Source organism: Phasianus colchicus, chromosome 4 (genome assembly GCF_987193195.1).
Source record: "Phasianus colchicus chromosome 4, bPhaCol1.hap1.1, whole genome shotgun sequence".
In the NCBI taxonomy this organism is placed as follows: Eukaryota; Metazoa; Chordata; class Aves; order Galliformes; family Phasianidae; genus Phasianus; species Phasianus colchicus.
Window position 1 is genome coordinate 25621546 of NC_143439.1, and position 21213 is coordinate 25642758.

A 21213-nucleotide genomic window follows, 5' to 3' on the forward strand; every position below is an offset into this window, starting at 1 on the left:
ATGTCTGCTTGTTTGTGGAAGGGATTCTCTTTTAAAGACATGATTACGTGTTTTAGTGGCTCAGAAAAAGGGAATCAAATGCTGATTTAATTTTAAGAAATAGTTTAGAAAAAAGAAGAATTTCATTTTTTTTTCTTCCTGCCAGCTTTGACTGAGGAGCCATGGTCAATTATGTGCTCAAATTTTTGTCATAATATTCAAAGGACAGGGAAAAGATAGATAAATTTCCTTCATCTCACAGAATAACTGAAATTCAAAAAAATCATGTTAAATCATGGTAATTAACAGCTATTCCTGGAAGACGCTCTCACTGACATCTGTGAGGCATGTAATCTGGACATGACAACAGTGCCCTAGGGGCAGTAAAAACCAAAAAGTTAACCTTGTTCAACAAGTTATTAGTTTCTGGCAACAGGAAACGTTACAAATTCTTTTTATAATGGGGTCAAAATGCAAATAGATTTGTTTGAAAACCATAGGTGAAGGACTAAAGTATTTTTAAAAATAATTTTCTATGCTATGACAGTCTACCCTCTGCTGCAGACAGCTTGTAAGAAATGCTTAAGGAGCCTGCTCACTGCAGGAATTAAATTCAGAACTTAGTCTCCAGAGATTCAAAGGGATCATTCTGCTTTGAAGTAGCATTCCACTATGTGACAAGCCAAAGATTTATGAAATAGCAGTACAACATCTTAAAGAGGAAGCACAGTTTGTTCTTTACTACTCTATGCATTGTACTGATAGTGATGATGTGGTTCTCTGGTCATCTCAATTGTCTCTGTAAGAAGGCAAACATACAAAACGAAATGGAAGGATGGAGAAATTCATTTAACTAGATAATAGTTTCAGCAAAACAGATATTTATTCTGTGTAGCAGTTAAGCTCTTGCACAAAGTTCTTGCTCTGTAGCTAGTAATACCTTCCTGCCAGATTTTACAAGCTTTTCATTGGCAACAAGGCTGTCTTGAATCATGACGCATCAAAGTAATCAAGCCACCAACTCTTTTGGAAGGCTTTTATGATAAAATCTGTTTCACAGATCAGCATCAGGAAGCAAAGATTTCATTGTACATTCTAAAATAACACATATATGGCAGAACAGCTTTTATGGCAGTCACAGCTGGGTAAAATCCTGTTTCCACTGAAAACATTACCAAACTCTATCTGTTTTAATAAGATCAAGATATCAGTTACTGCTTTCTTTTTAAAACATATGGATACTAGTCCCATGAAAAGCACTTTGACTTTCTAATACTGTTCTTATTTTAGTTTTCTTATAAATATTTTAATACTCTTAAAACAACATTTTATGACTACTTCAGTCACCGTGGAGACAGACACTACAAAATCATATTTAAAAGTTATGTTACTATAAAGAGATGAATTGAAATGGAAATAGTGAACTCCAACTGTTACTCTAGTCATTTTATTGCATGAAGAAATTTCTGCTACCTATTACATATATACATACAGAAATATAGCAATAAATTCAGAAGTGCCTGAAAATATACCTAACTCTTAAAAAGCTCATGGTGCCATGTAATTTCATCTGTTTCAAACCACTCATTCTTGTTTTATATGAACTCCCTGACATAAACTTTACCACAGAGTTATGAAAAGAAGTATGCTTTGCACTGTTCATATCTGATTTACATTTATTATCTACTGTGACACATACTTAATATATTTTTTTTTATTTTCAGTTTGACAATCTAAGCATTCCTTCCAAACTTCTTCCCAGACTCAGAAATTATCATCTGCAGTTTTCTTTTGATGGCAACTCAGAAGCATGAACAGGAAGATCTCAACTTCTTCCTAAAATGTTCTGTCTCTATAACATCACATTTGAATTTGACTACCTATAGATTTTATTTCAATGCTAATATAACCTCACTGTACAGATATCTTTAAACTCACTGATATATCGATGCTTAAGTTGTTGCAAATCATCCTTTGTCATCCTAGCCATCCTCATTTTCTCTTTTTACATCTAGTTTGAAATATAAATATAATAAAAGAAGGACATTTAAGTAGATCACAACCTAAGAGACTCCTCTTGCATTCTTGGATCTGTTCTAACTAGCACTTCCTACATTCGTGCCTCATACCCCATTCCTGGACAGAAGTAAATGATGAAACATACATTTTTCAACCTCTCTTGTTTTACAGATAACACTGCTGGAAAAAAAGAGTCTGATGTTCATACATTACTGCTAAATTTGCTACAAATCAAAGAAAATACACACTTGTAAAGACTTTTCTGCTTGGTCTAGAATATTACACTCACTGCTCCTAGCACTAACTTGTTGGTCTTTATTATTGCCTCTACAGAACATGTTCATCCTCTCTCTCTCTCTCTGACATGTTATATTCCTAGGCACAGCTCCAAGACTCTTGTTGAAACATGGATACATTTCATGCTATGTTATTACTGTTCTGTGGTTAATTCTTCTTGGCTGGCATTCAAGTCAACTGCTTCAAGAGAAAAAGCAAGCCAATAACATAACAATATTGGTCCAAATTTCCTTAATAGCAGGACAGACTGTAGCAGTCAAAATAACTTCTCAAGTTTGCCTAATTGTGATTCATTTACATACTAAATACTAGCCAAGGAGACATTCTCTAGATTCTTAAAAGCTATTACCAGAGAATGGTGAAATCCTTGAAATTTAAACTTTTGAAGCATTTGTTTTAAGGAACTGTTTTTTTGTTTGTTTTGTTTTTGTTTTTTGTTTGTTTGTTCTATCATTTAACTTTTCTGGATAGTTTAAATGGATGAAAAACTCATCTTGCTAAAATTAAAAGCAATAATCATCATCACTGTTTTCTTTTCATTTAAATGTATATTTTTCTAAAATTCCTTTAGATGTTCCTTTCGAGGCTGATATTCTATATGTGATATCTGACAAACTGAAATATAGTTAGCAGCCTATAAAACAACTGTTTAACTTTCTGATTTACTGTGAATTCATTTATTGGCAGCAGTAGGGGAGGAGATTTTCACAGCTGCATAACAAACACACTATAAAGATTAATTAACCAATTTTTTGAAATTAAATAGAAAAAAATAAGAAAAATTGAAATTTTGAAATCCACTAACTATGAGACATTCAGTTTGAAGAATATGTCTTTATAATGACAGATGAATAGGTTTTCCTTGAAGATTTTAAAGTTTATCTGATACTTTTTTGTAAACCAGCCATACTCCATATTTTATTTCTGAATTTTCTTTATGATGTTGCTGGTTTTGTAGCATTAGGCTGCATAACACCTTTGACATTTGGTATTCCACATGTTTTTTAGGCAAGACAAAAGTCTTTAAATCTTATCTGGTATTTAACACCAACTGAATTTTCCATCTAATTTTAAAATCTTCCAGATAGGATTTTTTTTTTTTTAATTTATTTATTTTTTCTAACACACTGATGTTTTCAAAATATCTTTTTCTCATTGTCCATTTGAAATTTGGAAGTTCTTTGCCTCAAAATGCATATACTGACACACTTTCAAAACTTTCCTCTTCCCTTTCTATTTCTTTTCAGTGATGTTAAAACACATAAACTTGAGTTTGAATCAAGAGATGTGGATTTTTGGTGAAAATCAGTGATTTGGCTATTAATCATATGGTAGATTCTAAACATAACCATTCAGTCTTCTGAGAAGTATTACCTTTCTGAAACTGCAGAAACTATGTACAACTGACCAAACTGCTAAGATTTCTTTGCTAGCTTCTAATCATTTGGAACAATAATTAATTATTCTATGAACTACGCAATCTGAAAGGTCAGAGCACCAAAAAGTAGCATTACTGTGGAGCATGTTACATCTGTGTAGGAATTACATATATGCCATGTTTCCTAATATCTAGTGTGTAGATCACCTGTTTACTTGTTTAATATTAAGTGTCGGGATTTCCAAAGTATTCTTTTTAATAGCTACTAGTATGATAGGGAGATGTGACAAGCCTATACTTGTTCCTTATCTGTATTCCAATTTAATAAATGTCCAGGCCTCTCACCTGACATCCAGAAGAGTCAAATAACAAAATATGTAGTTAATTTAATTGGTACGAAACAGGCCTGCCCACCGACCTTAAAATAATCCCAGCCCCAAAAAGTCAGCAATTTCACTATGAGAAACCTCTGATTAAGTCCCTGTATAAATCAGAATTCTTTTAATCTATCTTTTCCAGGGTAATAAGTGAATTGGCTCTTCAAACCAGGGATAATGTAGGAATAAATAATGGACTGCTTCTCATTTAAAAATGAAACAAAACAAAGTCTGATGAGAGAACTCAGCTTGTCCCAAACTGGAATGGGTAAGATTTCTAAGCACCCGTGAAAATAGTAAGAAAAGTATTTCTTGCCTAGTGCAGCTGAAGGCGTTATAATCTTTTGGTTTTTTTTTGTCAGAGCTTATTTTGCTGAGGGAATAAGTTTTCCCATTCAGATGGTAGAATTAATTTCTTCCTAGTTACTCTGTGATTAACTGACATGGAGAGCATTTTAAATAGTCTATTATACCTTGCTAGGATTTTTAATCACTGAAGTATCAGAAAATATTAAAGAAAAAAATAATAAAAACGTCACAATGCATTACAAACATACAAATTGTATCAAAACTACAAAATCTTATCCACTTACCCAGGCACTGACACATCTGCCGCAAGTGGTGATTTTGAAATCCCCATAGAGATCTTTGATGGCACCAGTTGTAAAGAATCCCTCCACCATCAGCAAAATCCCATATACAAAGAATGCAGCTGCTACACCATATATCACGTACTTGAAGATGTCAATCCTGTACAGGAAGAGCAAAAGTTACTTATCCACATAACTATTTAAAGCTGACTCTGAAATTTCATGGTGAGATAATTAGATTCAGCATCAAAGTTACTACTCTGGAGTCAGCTTAAGTGTTGATATACTATAACAGCTGAAGCTGAGTACAGGAATGAACTTTTGAATAAAACAGCATCAATATAAAAATATTGGATCATTTAATTGAAAAAAAAACTAAACATTGATTCATGCAGGTAAGAGAGCTCAATTTGTCAGAAAAATTTGAAAATCACAAATTCATTTCATTTTTCATCTAGATAAAGTGGCAAAGAAAAAACAGGAAAAGGTTACACATCCCCTGAGTAAATATTGCACCTAACACTGAGGTTTCACTTCATTAGAGATGAGGTATTTTGTTATAATCTTCAATAAATCTACATATGCAGGTAGTTCTCAAGTTGCAATATCAGCCACTGTTATCATCTCCTCATTATTATTTTTCTGCTTATTCCTTAATGATCAAAGTGTCTGACACATAATAGCAAAATCTTCAGAAGAGATCCCTAACTTCAAACCAGAAAGATATGCTTCTCAAACAAAAGCAACGAAGACAGATCATCCAGAGATTTTCTATAGTGGAGCCTAAAAACATCATTTTATAAACCCAAAAGTCAAGAAATCAAACAATGGTTTGCAGTGTAACATGCAGACCCCAGAAGACTGAAGCGATTAAAAAGATTCAATGGGCTGTGCTGTGGTTGGCAAGCTCAGCACTCTCTGCAAACCCAGTGGTGCTGACATGGAGACACTGTCTCCTAAATGTTCTCTTGAGAAAGGTTTCTGAAGAGATGCTCAGAAGGATTTCTCTGCCCTAAGTTTTTTTCCAAGCTTAAACTCCCCATGATCGTTGCCTTGAATCAAGTTTCATTGTCTTATACTCAGACCTCTCTGAAAAACTAACCACAGTGAGCTTTCAGTTTATTGATGTAATTTGGCAGGTTGTGTGACTTTTCAGAAGAAGGTAATGTGTAGGTTTCAGGTGTTAGTATGTTCCAGTCAGTTAGTATGTCCAGGTTAAGATAAAACAGCTCATTAGGGAGTAGGATGAAAAATAAGCCAGACTGCCATAAGGAGCTACAAGATGAATTTTGACATGCACTGAACAGCTATCCACATTGAAAGTCTCTCAAGACACCAATATTGATAACTATTATTATTAAAAGAAATATTTAATAACATTTCTTTAGGTTCACACTTTTAATTGTCACCCCAAAATGAACTCTCAATACACAGTTGATAATAACAAGGCTCAACAGCCTATTAACATATCTTTGAAAGGGACTCAAAGTCAGATTCAAGTCTACAGCTGATGTTTAAGATGTACCAGTGTGTCAACAGCATCACTGAATTTATTTTAAGCTTGCATTATTCTCATAAAAATTCAGCTCAACTTATGACCTAGCTGAGAGGGTGAGAGATGGAATGTGTAATAAATTAATGCAATAAGCATGTTGCAATATTTTTTGCAGGGCAGTGATGGAAGTGTCCTGGGAATGCAAATGAAAATACTTTCTATCTTACATCCCAATAATGAAGTCCTCTTTGTTTCTTTTCACATCACCCTTTATTTCATAGGCAAGTGAAAAATAATGCAAATTGAAACGTGTATGGAAGAGATATACAAACTGTTCACAATGGTAAAATAAATCTAGCACTGTAGACAATATTAGGTAGTGCAAAGATGACATTTATTTTAATAGATATAATTACTGATTATCTTGTAAAAATCCTATCTTCCTAATTTTGGAGTAATTCACTCAGTGTAACACTGTTTTAACGGGAGAATGATCTTTTGAGCCTATCTTGCCATTAGTGATGAAAATAAATGTATTGTAGGCAACAGACAACTTTGTGATCGTGCCATAGGATACACTGCCCCTCCTACATTATACACCTTATAAAGCACAACCTCTGCCAGTGGCTGAAGTGTGGGAGTTATGCCAGCAGCAGCTCCTCACAGACCTCAGTGTGCTCAGTGTTGTAGAAATTAGAAGCTATCATTGCCCTGAAGGGATTAAGGCTTTTGGAAAGTCCAGAGACTATTTCAGCCCTTGCAACAGCTCTTTAAACCATCTGTGCTGAGCCTCCCACTGAGCTGCTCATATCAAGCAGGGTACCAACGTATCTCTGTTTTTTCTTCAGCCTTATGTGTAACCAAAGGAATAGCTTTCATTAATCTTTTTTTCAGGGAAAAAGAAAGAGATAAACATTAACCAAATATATTTTATATATATATATATATACTAACCAAATATATATTCCTCATATGCTCCCATCACACACTCAGAAAATAGTAAAATTTCTGCTGGACAGACTACATGAAATGAAATAGCCAGACTTAATGCAAGGAGAATGGATCTTGCATAATGCAAAGAGTAAGAAGTAAAAATAGAGAAACAATAATTTCACTATCTTTTAGAATATCAGAGATAATTGTATTGCAATATATCTACTAGGTACACTATATTTAAAGAAGATATATTACAATTGTTGCCTTTAAATCACATATAGTTTTGAAGATATTATTGGCATTATTCTACAGCATCTATAAATTTCACATAAACTTTGATCTTCCAATGAAATTATAAAAGATAATAAAATATAGGCCTTGTAAAACAGAGATTGACATTCTCTAAAAATAAAATTTAATACTTCATGAATGAACTCAGAGATTAATTGCCATCTGTGTTTCAGTAAAGTCTCAAATGCTGCAGACAGAGCATCAGAGCAGCCAGAGAGGTAAAAGTGAATAGCAAAAGGAGCAATGAACAGGAGCCAATGGGCAAGGGGGACAAGGGCACAGCAGAAGGACACACAGGGCTTACACTTGTGCAGGCTGGAGTGGGTGGAAAGAGATGCCTAAGCAGCAAAGGAAGCAGAGACAAAATTAAAGAGGTAAATTCTGTACCTCTGATGGGACTGGAAAGATATACATTAGGTGAATACTGAGGCTACTCCAAATGAAAGGAACAATAGGGAAGCTTAAATGGTTATTCACTAAATGCAGGAGTCCTAAGGATATTACATAACGATACATTCACAGTCATGAAACATTTCTGCTAAAAGACAGCGAATAAAGATTACAAATTCAAACTGATAGTGCCGTCTTCACGTATTAATGTAGGTTGCTGGATCAAATAAGCTGTTGAATTATGTAAACGTAACTTAATAATGAAGAGCATCCTGAAATTAGAAGTTTTCATTATTATTATTACTTTTAACAGAATAATCTAAAATGTAGTTCACATATTGTCTGTGTCTGGAAAAGGCTGTTGTAGGCTCCAGACCTGATTTACTCATTACACTGTGTTCTGAAATACCAACAAACACAAACATGACATCTTTCATTTTGTAATTTAAATCAAGTTGATCTTTCACTTACTTGTCTATTGCTGGGACATTAATCATTCCATATTAAGCATACTTTCTAATTCATTAATCTGAATCTGGATTCTATCCAACGATATGAATGTTAAAATAGCTGTAGTGAAAACACTTTCTTTCACTAGCTGAAGCTGCTGATGGAAGCCATCAGTGCTAACATCTTAACAGGCTGTAGATGAGTACAGAGTAGACTATCCCAGCAGACAAGTCAGAGGTGAGTGAAAATACTCTCATTGAGTGAGATGAAAGTAGTAGATTCCCTGCTGTGCATTTTTGTGGTGCTTTGCAAATACAAGGATAGAAAAAAATCAACAGGCAATAAGATTAATTGCTGGATGATCATGTCTATTTATAGCACAGTTTGGGAAAGAGTGTTTTAATAAAATAGCTATTAATTTTCTTTGACACTCCTTCAGACAACTGGACTGGTAACTATTTTATCCTGTTTTGAATGTATTTCAATATTCAAAATTAGCTCCTGTTAAATACTGTGTCTTAAAGTAACAATGCTCTGGGCTTGAAGATCTTGTTGCTTCATTGGCGTAACTCAGTATTGCTCTGAGATAATAACTGTATTTACTACACGAACAGAAAAACCAGAAAGAACTTTTACTTTTGATCTTTTATCTATTCCAAAAAGGAATTACAAATTGTAGGAACTCTGACGCATTTAAACTATACTAGTCTAATCACAGGAATCATTCTACCCTCAATGCTGAAGATTGACATTTACCTAGGACATACCAACATATACATTTCTATCAAAATTAATTAATATTCTTTTGGAACAATCAACATTTTATCTAGGGATATTTCTATTTAACTCCATTAAAATATGACTGCATTACAGACAATTATTTGCAATTAGCAGCAACTGCAGATACAATAATAACAACAAAAATAATGTTTTCTCTGTGACACGTGATTGTCATGTTTCCCAGAAAACCTTTCTATCTGGACAATGTGTACCTTTCATACTGAACATATCACAGAGGTTTGGTTTGGTCTAATCCACCAGGTTTCACGTGGAAGCAGTTTTTCATCATTTATATTTCTACTTCACACTTCTCTTCCTGAATGTATAACATAACTTCTCCAAATAAAGATAATGTCATTTAGATACTACAGCTGTTGAGTAGCACATAACTGTCATCAACCCATACCCATATTCTCAGTGCGCAAGTAAATTCAGGCAATTATACCCATACCCAAGAGTAAAAATAATAATACTAAAAGTAAAAGATAAATTCAAAGATAAATACAACACCAACACTATCAAATATAAAGCTAGTTAGATTACCACAGTAAAATTTCTCATTTACAATTATAATTTCCTTATAATTGGCATAGAATAATGAATGCAATCATCACCACTGGTTAAGATCAGCTTTGCTGTTTTGTTTTTCTTTTCATATTTTGTTTTCTCATCACAAGGAAATAATCAAAGCTAAGTGCCTTTGTGATAATTCTTTCACCCCCTGAGAGACATATCCTCAGAGGTTGCTAAGAGACTGAGAAAGCTTCCTGCTCTCTCAAGCTATCTCAAGATCTCAGAAACAGTTTTGGACTGTTTGTTTTGTGGGGTTTTTTTTGGTTTGTTTTTGTTTGTTTTAGACAAACAAGGTATAGAGGGCTATTTGTAAGAAGAAGTTTTGTATGAGGTCTGCAGAAGTCATGTCCCAGGGAAGTTTTGAAAAGAGGTGCTTAGCCTCTCCTGCACTTAGATGGTTTGAGGAAAGAGGTTTGGTGCTATGAAGCACAGGGGTGTTGTTAAGAAAGAGGGGAAAGACAAGCAGGGACAAACTTCAGAAGGAAAGATACAGCCAGCAGGGGAAAAGGAAGATTAACAATTGTACACAGCAGAGTGAGTAAAAAACTCTAGGTAACACAATACTTGAGGTAAAAAGAGACTAAAATATTTTCAATGTAGAGAAAAGAAAAATGAGACCAGAAAAAAATGCCAGCAAAGCTCTATAGGGGATTTTTCAGAGATTAATTTAATACAGAATCTAAACTTCTAAAATACAGGTGGGAAATAAACATATCAGAGTACAGAGTGTTCAGTTAAAGTTTGTGGGAAAATGATAAATGGAGAAAGAATGAAAAATAGATGAATAAGAACAACGAAGGTCCAAAAGTTTTGTTTGTTTTTTTTTAAATCATAAAAGAAATAAAATGTACTACAAATTAAAACAGTTGGCAGAGCCATATTCTGGCTCTGTATTTCAGAAATAAGTTTTGTAAATAAGCATAAAAACATTTGCTCAATACTGAAGTCAGACTGCTGGGATTATGTAATGAAAAGATTGCTGTATTACAGGATGCAAGATGCTCTTGTATTCTGCATTTTGTTCTTTTACTCTGAGCAGCAGATAATATGACATATGTTTCCACTGTTTTTAACAGATTCTTTTGTGGGATATGACTATATAGAAATGCAGAATTCTACCTTAAGTCAACCTCCTTTAAAATTTTGATGGTTGCATTTTTCCCAGGAACAAGACAGTTGAGCTGAGATTCATGGAGCATTTCTAAAACCAGCAGAGAATTCACAATGTAATGGAATAGTAAAGTACTGCACAAACGCTAGAGTTGATAAAACACTAGAGTTTGTGCAATAGCAGCAAAAACAAATGCTCTTGGAATAGGAAAGGATCTTTAAAAGTGTATTTAAGAATATCCACTATTATGTGGATTAGGTGGTCTCTCAATGCTATTTCTGATAATCTAGGCTTCTTCTGTCTTACCTCTGGAAAAACTGCTTTCTTGAAAATATTTTTTTTTAAATGATAATTACAGAAGAAATCTTCAACCCTCTTTGCCTATAGAAGCCAAAAATAGACTGGAATTAGTGCACAGCAGGGTTCAGATTTCCAGCAGAATTACATGATGGTGTTGTGCACTATGGGTACTGAATTTCCAGTCAACTTTCAATAGGAATATACATTATAAAGATGTAGCAAAAGCCTACCATAGAATTATTATTTCTTTATTATAAATGTAAATTTGGAGTCACACATAGTTAATAGTAATAGCATATAAGCTCCAGATTGGGATTGGTAATAGTTAATTCTATCCTTTTCAGATGTTCTGTTTAAAGGCTGGTTATCTTAGTTTCACATAGCACATGAAAAGTATTTAGAGAGATGTACATTACATAAGCATATATGCTTTCCATTTTACATGCTTAAGATTACTGTGTAAAGTAAACTAGGATGGAAAAAAAAAATCAGATGAAAATGAACTGCCTGCTGAGAAAAGGCACATAATGATTACAGCCAATCTAAAATTCCACATAACTAAGAAAGAAAGCTGATTAACATAAATTCAATAATATATTTGCCTGCCTAAAAGTAGTGGACTCACTACTGCCTAAAAGTAGTTTGCACAAAGAGTAGATAATTATTTACATAAGCCCATTCTGCTGACATTTATACGTGCTCATGAACTTCTTATTAGTCTACTTCATGAAACGAACGCATTTTTACTGGTACCTCCCTGGTCTTTGAACCACTGTTTCCAAACATATTATGAAGCAGAACTGCATACACTTGCAATTGACAATCCCAACAGAGCCTTACAACTTTCGTTTCCTATAGTATAGAGTGTTTAAAAGTTTACATTTGTAGAACACCAGGCTTTTGTAAAAGAATGAACACATACAGTACTATTGTATACTAGGCAGATGACTAAAACAAAAATATCACATGATCTAATTCAAATATTCATAAATATTGCATTTCATATCAGATAGCCTTTACTACAAATCTCGTTGTAATACCTTTCACAGAATGCCATTAATATTAATGCAATATTAATCATAAAAAGGCTATTGTTAGTTGTACCAATATTTATCTTTTGATAACTGCAAAATCAACACAAATGAAGAAAAACATAAGATCAGAATAACATCCACATCCATTCATTTACCTTCCTAAACTCTGTTTTCAAACAGTATGAGAGCATGGTAGGGGAATATAAAAGCTTCTATGAATGCTCTTCTTTTTCTTCAAATCAAAACAGCTGCACACACATGTCTTTTATTAAATAATACCCTTTTAATGAATCATGAATGCACTCCAACTGACAGGAAGGTTATCAGCAAGCATCAAACCTGGTTGCTTCAGAATACAAACCAGGGGCTTTAGTATTTTTAAAAGAAGAATTTCTTTTTTATCTGTAAGATGAATTCTGTGGAACATCCACAGCACATCCAATACCAAGGATAGTAACAACAGATTTACGTATAGTCATTTCATTTAGTTTATTACTTGGTATCACAGCTTTAAAATGAAGTGAATTTGCTACGACCTGAAGTAGCACTAACTGCAGTAGGAAAAGGTGGTTGTTTCTATCATGAAGGTTTCTTCATTTTCTACTCTAAGAGCTTAATTCCTTTGTTTCATGGCCTATGTTTCACAGATACGTGACAGATGGTACTAACTGGCCTTGCACAGTGAAAACAGAACTGTGAAAATATGCTGTTGGGAAATACACCAAATGTACCTTGTGCTGTTGATTGCCTAAAGACTGTTCTAGAATTTGCTCCAATCACCAGAAAAATGTAACAATGGAGTTAAAAAAAAATATGTTTGACAATTGTCCACCAATTTCTCCTGACTTTGGAATCTTGTCTGAGTCAGTGATAAAGTGAACCAAGCTTTGTAGATATATTGTCCACTGAAGGTTATTAAGTTACTAGAGTAACAACTGAATACTGTATCTACCTGAAGTACCTTACTCAGTCTCAGAAATGAAGTCTGCAAAACTGTTAAACTGACAAAGTATGCAACATAAACCATTGACCTCTTGTGGTTAGAATGCTATAAAAGCAGTTTTCAGGTTAAATTAAGCCACCATATATAATTTATAGAATTTATCCTGAAAACTGCTTTTATAGCATATATATATATATATATTTTTTTTTTTTTCTGAGAATCTCTTTGAATCACAAGAAACTGAAATAGTCACCCCGTATCAGTTTGAAGGAGTTCACTCCCCAAACACAGCTTAGAACAGAGCTTAGAATATCTGTTTTGCCCACAGTGCCCTGAAGTAGCTTAAGCCAGGCTGCAAGCCAGAACTTCAGAGACAAAGTTCTCTTAATAAAATCCTTATTGATTTTTAGAACATAATGTTTTTAGAACCTATTGTTTTTAGCACATTATAGGCAAAGATTGCTTGTTTGTTTTCCAAATAAGCAATCAAAACATCATGCATTACTGTAACTCGTTGCTCTAAAAGCACTATCTCCACCCCACCCAATGTTTCTGCAGGATGTCTCAAAAGTCTAAGAAGTATTGACAATGATGTTCCATATTTCAACTTGTAAACAAAATTGCAAATTTGAGGAAGTTAATTTCACTGTCTCACATTTAAGGAATTTTAAAACAAGATGCAAAACTCATACTCATTTTTCTTTTTTCCCAATTGTGAATATTTACTACTTATTAATATTCCCAAAGCAGTTCTTGGATGATCCCCCAAAGGCAGATTGCTCACAGGGGACTTGGGACACTCACTGTGGATCATTAATGAATTCAGGCCTCCCAACGCATCAGAGTGCTGTGTAGGATGTGGGCCATGGGGCTGATAAGGCTAAAACTCATGGCCAGGGCACATCCCAGTGCCCCAGACAGGAACAGGGGCTGGAGCATCCCCAGGCCCATGACTGTGAGAGATAAAGACTGACTGAATTGAGCAGGGTGTGGGAGGTCCCAGAGGAGGCCTTATGGGGACAGTTATGGATAGCAGTTCCCTCATGGCTCTGATATAAAAATTTTTCTGCTGCTGCTGTGACATGGACATTTCTGAATGGCTTTGTTGGATTTAGGTACTTTGGGTTTCATTTTCAGGATCATAAAGAGTGCTTCAGACCTCCTTTGTTTATTCTTTGGAGAGAAGTTGCATTCTCTATAGGGGTTTGCTCCTTTCAAATTGCAATGAGCAACTATAAAGAATGCCTTGTGAGCTGTGTTATTTGAGCTCAGAACAAATGCAGTAGTTCTAAGTATGGCTAAGAAAGACTTTATCTCTCACCACCTGCATAAGTAGTTCTAGGATATGAATTGATTTTTATACTGAATAGCATTCAAAATCCAGCAGGCTAATAAAAATACAGATAGCAATCATAGATGTGATGAAACAGAACACACTTCATTCCACTGGAACATTACCCGCACACATTCATCACCAAGGGACAGACTCCAGGTCAGCTTCAGAGCAGCAAGAACTTTAAAAGCCAAAATATCTTAAATAGCCTAGAAGTTATTTAGCAGAACACCCCGCTGTATCTTTTCATTCTTATTATTTGAATTTAGAAAAATAAACGACTGTGTTAGATGTCCATTTTGGTACACACAATTTTAAGAATGTAGAAACTAAACTGCTTGTTCTAATTACACATTTTTTTTTCCTCTGGGTTTTCGGTCTTTCAAAGGAATATAATTACCATAGAACTTTTGTATTGCCAACTGTTATTCAATCAATAATTATGACAAAACATCAAACACTGCTTCAGCATATGAGATTATTTTAAAAGTACTGTCCCTTTAAGTATGTGGAAAACTGATATGCAAACATCTTGAGAATCACACAGTTTATCCAGTTTAAACAACTTTAAGACATAGTTTCAGAGATATCTTTCACTATTCGATGAACAGAACTTTTGACCCTAATAGGTCTTCCAAGGAAATAATTAGCTTTAGGATGTATTTAAGTAAATGAACATATGAAAAAAAAATCTCAATTACCATTCCTTAGTCATTTCTGTGAATTGTCTGCATTTGAACAATGAGGCTTCCTGACTGATATATTTTCACTTAAGAATTTGACAGAGGGAAGCTGAAAAATTTGCCATGAAGAGAAAGCACTGACATGTGGCTGTTCCACACTAATGGCTTCCTTAGGGACTAATAAAATAAGTTAGAGCCTAATAAAAAGACTGACCTTTTATTTAGGATAACAATGAACCTTAGCTGCCAAGTTAAGTAAGACCCATTATTCTAAATGACAAGAAAAAAAGCTCAAAGGAGAAGTCACATACTTCCCATGAACCTAACATATTATCATAGAAGTACATTTAAATTTCTCAGTTCTAAGGAGAATAAATTTGTATGTGGTGAAGCAAGACATACTTATTTAGTAAAATTCTCCCTTCTGACTGCTAATTTCAGAAACAATACTGCTAATATTCTCAGAGAAGTTCTGGGGAGAATGTTGATGATACAGTACCACACAAGATTTCAGATTCATGAAACACATGAAATGCTGTGAAAATAGTGGCACCAAGTCAGATTGCACAATTTTTTTGTTCAGTTTCTTATCTCAAAAAATAGATGTAAAAGACTAAGAACACAGAAATCAATAGGACGACTCCCAATGCTCCTCCAGCCTTAGGGACTTCCCAGGTTTTGTAAGTCTGTTACTTAATTGAAAAAAAACATCACTGGTAGTGCCTTTTGAACCTGACACCTACTAATTTCCTCTGATACCACCTCTTTCTCTATAGTGGAAGGGAGAAACAGTTTATCCTTACATACACTGTGAATCACAGAATCATTAAAGTTGGAAAAGACCTCTAAGACGGTCTACTCCAACTCTCAACCCATGTCCGCTAAACCACATTCCTAAGTGCCACACCTACCCCTTTCTTGAAAGTCTCCAGGGACTGTGACTTCACCACTCGCTGGGCAGCTTGTTCCAATACCTCCCTCATCACCCTTTCCAAGAAAGTTTTCCTATTCTCCAACCTGAACATTCCGTGACACAACTTCAGGCCATTAGCTCTCACCCTGTCTCTCTCTGTTACCTGGGAAAAGAGGCTGATCTCCACCTTGTTACAACTGCCTTTAAGGGAGTTTGCAGAGAGTAGTAAGTTCTTCCCCAAGCCTCCTCTTCTCCAGACTGAACAATCCCAGTTCCTTCAGCTGCTACTCATAAGACCTGTGCTCCAGATCCTTCACAGCTTCGCTGCCCCTCTTCAGACATGCTAGAGGGCTTCAATGTCCATCTTGCAGTGAGGGGCCCAAAACTAAACACAGTACTTTTGTACTGTTATTTCTAATTCAAGCCAGGATATCATTAGTCTACTTGGCCACCTAGGCACATGGCTGGCTCGTGGTCAGCTGATTGCTGACTGATATCTCCAGATCTTTTTCCTCCATGCAGCCACTCTGTCCTAAACCTGTAGCAATGTATGGTGCTGTCATTCAATGCAATGGATGATCACATCACTTCTTCAAAAAACATTTAAGAAAGAAAAGGCTTAAAGAATTGTGGATAAGATTCTTCAGCTTCAGTTAAGAGTATGAGCCAGATTTGATTTTGGAATTCAAATATTCAAGATAAAAATATCTTAAAGAGGCAACAAGATTATAAAGTTTATTTATAATTTTCTTCATTATTAAATATAGTTAATTTATTAAACTAAAGGAGACTCCTGACAAAAGTAGTATTGCAAACTTTTCACAAAGACTTTCCAGGAATAAGTTTTTCAGGAATAGCAAAGCATGACCCCTTCAAAACAGATGAATTCTAGGAAAACCAGGTGAAACATTTAACACTTAAAGAACTGAAGTTCTATAGAGCACTTCAGTTACTTCCTTATTGCATTTATTCAAAGAAGTAATCTGCTACATGTTACACGCTCCTTCTGCATCTATTTGAACTGCAAAGAGGAAAATTTTACATATTTCAGTGAAGAAATTTTCACAAGATGAAAACAAACATTGAAAAAGTATATTAGTATATGAAGTAATTTTGGTCTTAAATGATATTAAAAAACATTATAAATTGTTTGTAATCAATAAAAATATCAGCTCTATCAAAATTTTATCCAGTAAGCTTATCCAAATTTTCTATGATTTGTATACTGTAACACATTTTCTTGACTCATATTCATATCCCTCTGTGGAATTTTTCAGCAGTCTTAAAAGGAAACAATTAAAAGGTAGTAACTTACATAGTAAAGACATCAATGACATCTCCTGCAGCTCTTGTCATCTCAAAGTAGGTTTGCAGAATGTTGACAGTTCCTGAAAGTGCTTCATGTCCACAACCACAGAACAGTGCAACACCAGCATACAGCAGTATGGTAGCAATCAAAGATGCATAGGGAATACCTCCCAGGCATTTGATGCAACACTCAAAGCACCCTACAAAAAAAAGGAAAGTTTTTTGTTAATGTATTATATCAAAGAAAAAAGTTTTTTTTTTTTATCTTGAGAAATGTGTAAATTGAAGGTGGCAGGCCAAAGGCAGATTAGATCAGGTATGAAACCCCATAATTTCAGAAAATCTGTGAGAGAACACAGGTTAATTCAACTTTTGAGCTTTCTTAGTTGCTATGTGGCCTATTAAATGTGGACAGGCCAGCTGATTAACATGGAATGTTCAACACTGTATTATTCCTTGTACAGTTTCATATTTTGATTCAGAGCAGATTACAGAGTCAATTCCAGGTTACACCAATATTCACAACTCCTGTTGCTCAGCTATTGGATTTCTGAGAAGGATCCTCAATAATGGGAAAACCACAGGGAGCATCCAATTCAGTTCTCTCCATCACCATACATTTTTTTCATCTGCAGACAGTGACAACAAAATCTTTCCACCCCATAGCACCATTTTGAGGATGCAACCGACTCTTCATATGTCACTAAGGTATCTAATAATAATAGAGGAAGATACCACACTAAAAAGGCACAGATTAAGACGCCACTAAAAAGGTACGGAACACTTGTAATAATTATAGAAGCTGAATTATCTCTCAACTTATTTTACCCCGTGTAATGTTTCTAGAGTGAGAGCAATTGAGGCAGAACCCTATAGTAGGGAGAGGGCAGACAGAATTGTAGGTATTAAGGAAGCTGGTCTGGAATGGGAGAAAATCCTGAAGAAAGGCACTGACTTAATAGCTAGAAGCTTTATTTTCTCCTAATAATTGCTAGCTTGTGCCACAAGAGATATAGATGGAGTGAGGCTTATAGATTTTAAATGGATGTGTCAACAATTGCCAATTAAAGATTATATATATGATGTTCAGCAGGTGTGAGTCAGTGTATTTTAAGATGCTCCCAAAACCTCAGGCTATGCTAAATTATAGGAATGCCAGAGTTACAGTGAAACAGCAACAACAAAAGTGCAAAAAGACATTTTTTAAATAAAATATCTACCTTACTCAAAGTACGTGTAGCCTCTACATGTAATTCTGTATTTTGTCGTGCAGATTGTTTCTTTTAGTCAAGATAATCAGAATAGTCATTTCCTCCGTCTGTTCAAACATTCATATTCTGCTCTTAATGAATAAATGCCAATCTGTTTATCATATATATATTTAGCAGCTGTTTATACACATCAAAATCTCTGAACAATTGTCCTGGTTTCAGCAGACACAGTGTTGATTTTCTTTCATAAAGTCTGATACGATGCTTTGTTTTGGCTTTAGGAGAAAAACATTAACAACACAACAACATTTTAGTTGCTGTTGAGCGGTGTTGCACAGAGCCAAGGACATTTCTGTTTTCTGAGCTTCTCTTTTTGTCCTGCCAGTGAGGGAGCTGGGAAGGCTCACTAAGATTGGAGGGAACAGAACCAGGACAGTTGATCCAAATGGGATATTCCATTCAATCTGAAATCATGCAAAAAACAAACAAACAAAAAAAACACCAAACCAAGGGAAGTTGGCCAAGGGGAGAGCCACTACTCAAGGAGTGGCTGGGGATCATTTGGTAAGTGGAGAGCAACTGCGTTGTTTTGTGTGTATGCATATGTGACTCTGTGTGTGCGTGCGTGTGTGTGTTATTGCTCTCTTCATTTTTTTTGTCCTAGCAAATAGTGTTTAGCTGCTTGCCAGGTTAAACCACAACAATTTAGGCCAGTTGCAAATACACATTTTTTTTTAAATAGAAACCTGTATTGATATTTTGTAAATATAGATTATCTGAAAAGCAGTGTTTGAACTGCTGGATAATTTCCATAAGAAAAATAAAAAAATATACTAAACATGCACAAAACATAATCAGACTTCATAAATTAATGTCATTCCCAACTACATATGATGATTTCATCACAACAGAAGCAAAGATATTGTTTGAGACTTGTACTTTACAAATTATCTCAGCAAATCATCCATCTCCAGTCGCCATAACACATTTGCATGGTTGTAACACTGCCCTCCCTTGCAATATTTTGGCTGAAGAATATATCCTTCTCTCTACTCATAACACCCTATTGTGCTGACAGGAGGTAGATCTCCTTTTCAACAGTGACACAGGGCTTTCAATCAGTCAAGAGATCACTTTTTGTCTGTTCAGTGATTGTAAAAGTCCAGAGTTTTATATCTAGAAAGTGGATATGCCATTAGTGGGAGGTTTTAAAAGACTGGGAAAACAAATGCTTGTGGAGTAACTAGTTCTGCAAGCAGATAAATTACTCAATCTTAAAATTCTCTCATTCCCATTTTCTGAGATTACCCCTAGCAATACCTATAAACTAGTTCCTCAGAGCTTAAAATCCAACACAAATACTGTTTGTGGATCCTGCACTGGCTAATCTACTGTCTAATAGGCATAGAAAATAAGAAATACATATCCAAAAAATATATATATTGAGCAAGGAAGACAGGGAAATAGATGTTTTATTACAGAGATTAATGAAAAATGCCCATTGCAATTTTCAGCACAGCAGGGCAGAAAAAGCTTTTGGAAATTAGTACTCAGCATTGTAAGAAATAGTAATGAGGGAGAGATGACAGTAAGTAGAGTGACAGTGGGAGTGAGGTACTAGGGCCTGGAATGTTAAAAATGAAAAAGTAAGCTGTACCTAAACATTTACAGTGACACTGGACTTTAGAGAGTATTCCTTAATATTGCAGTGGTGTGAGGCAGGGAGGAAGAAAATAATTTCCAAAAGATTTCTTTTTCATCTTCAGAAACAGGCAAAATGGGAGTGAGAAAGCTAAAGAAATGACAAGATACAAACAAAACCAGCTAATATTCTCAATTAGAATAAATGTGATTGAGATATGACTGCTATATTAGTCAGATACAACTGCTATAATAGTACTATCAGTATTATTATCTGGAAACAGTCATTTTTGCACTGCCTCCTGAAGCTGCTGAATCTGACCCACCAGTCCAGTGACAGCTGACACAATCTGATCCCATAAACTGCATCAAAAATCTCACGTAAGTAATATTACTTTGGCTCTATTACACTAAAACATATACTACCATGAAATAGCATAGCAAAGTGATATGTATGGCACAGCAGAGTGATATATTGTAGTGACTAGCAGAGATGAACAAAAATAGATGTAATAAAGTACTATCTACATTTTATCAGAAATTAAATCAATATTTTAAAAAATTGTTTAAATTTTAAAAGGTAACTGAAAAATGTATAATTTGTGAATTAGAAAAATTGCTTCCGTTCCTATTTCACATTACAATTTCTCACACTTGTAAGCCTTTGACAGAAACTTCTACAACAGTCTATTTTACCCATTCAAGAATTTGTTGCTGACTGAGGAATCATCAGAAAATTTCCTTTAAACATGTAGCTTTCAAATAATTGTTTATCCTTTAAGACCTTTCTGACTTATTCAGCTCTTCCTCATGCCTATTACCTTTCTAACTACTTACTTCATGAGTAATGCTAGAGTTTTCAGTGTTGTCAAACCAAATAAAAACTGAAGAAAAGCAGTATGTCATGAATAAGATGTTAAAATGGATATTGCTCGTCAATCATACACCACAAAAGGTAATGTGCTGCAGGTTACATTTCCTCTGATTCTTTTTTTCAGCTTTCAGAATGTGAAAATAGATGTTTAATAACAGAACAATAGAAATGCTATTTTAACTAGCACAATAGTACTGAACCAATACAGAGTGTGACTCAGCCATACCACGTGTGTATAGTATATGTCTGTGTGAGAGAGACAGTCATTCAGGGCTCTGAACATTATCTTCACAAGACAGCTAGAACA

The 21213-nt window shown here is 34.7% G+C and overlaps 1 protein-coding gene across 4 annotated transcripts in view; it reads right to left on the minus strand.

Moving 5' to 3' along the window:
- The window catches only part of GPM6A (glycoprotein M6A), a 151267-nt gene that overhangs the window by 10821 nt on the left and 119233 nt on the right, over positions 1-21213 (minus strand). For all 4 annotated transcript variants that reach the window (XM_090138936.1, XM_090138934.1, XM_090138935.1 and 1 more), the window contains 2 exons: positions 17188-17380; positions 4644-4800 (listed from right to left, as the gene is read on the minus strand). In XM_090138936.1, coding sequence (XP_089995062.1) covers positions 4644-4800; positions 17188-17228 — 198 coding nt within the window. In that variant the 5' untranslated portion in view covers positions 17229-17380. The remainder of the gene's footprint in view (positions 1-4643; positions 4801-17187; positions 17381-21213) is intronic.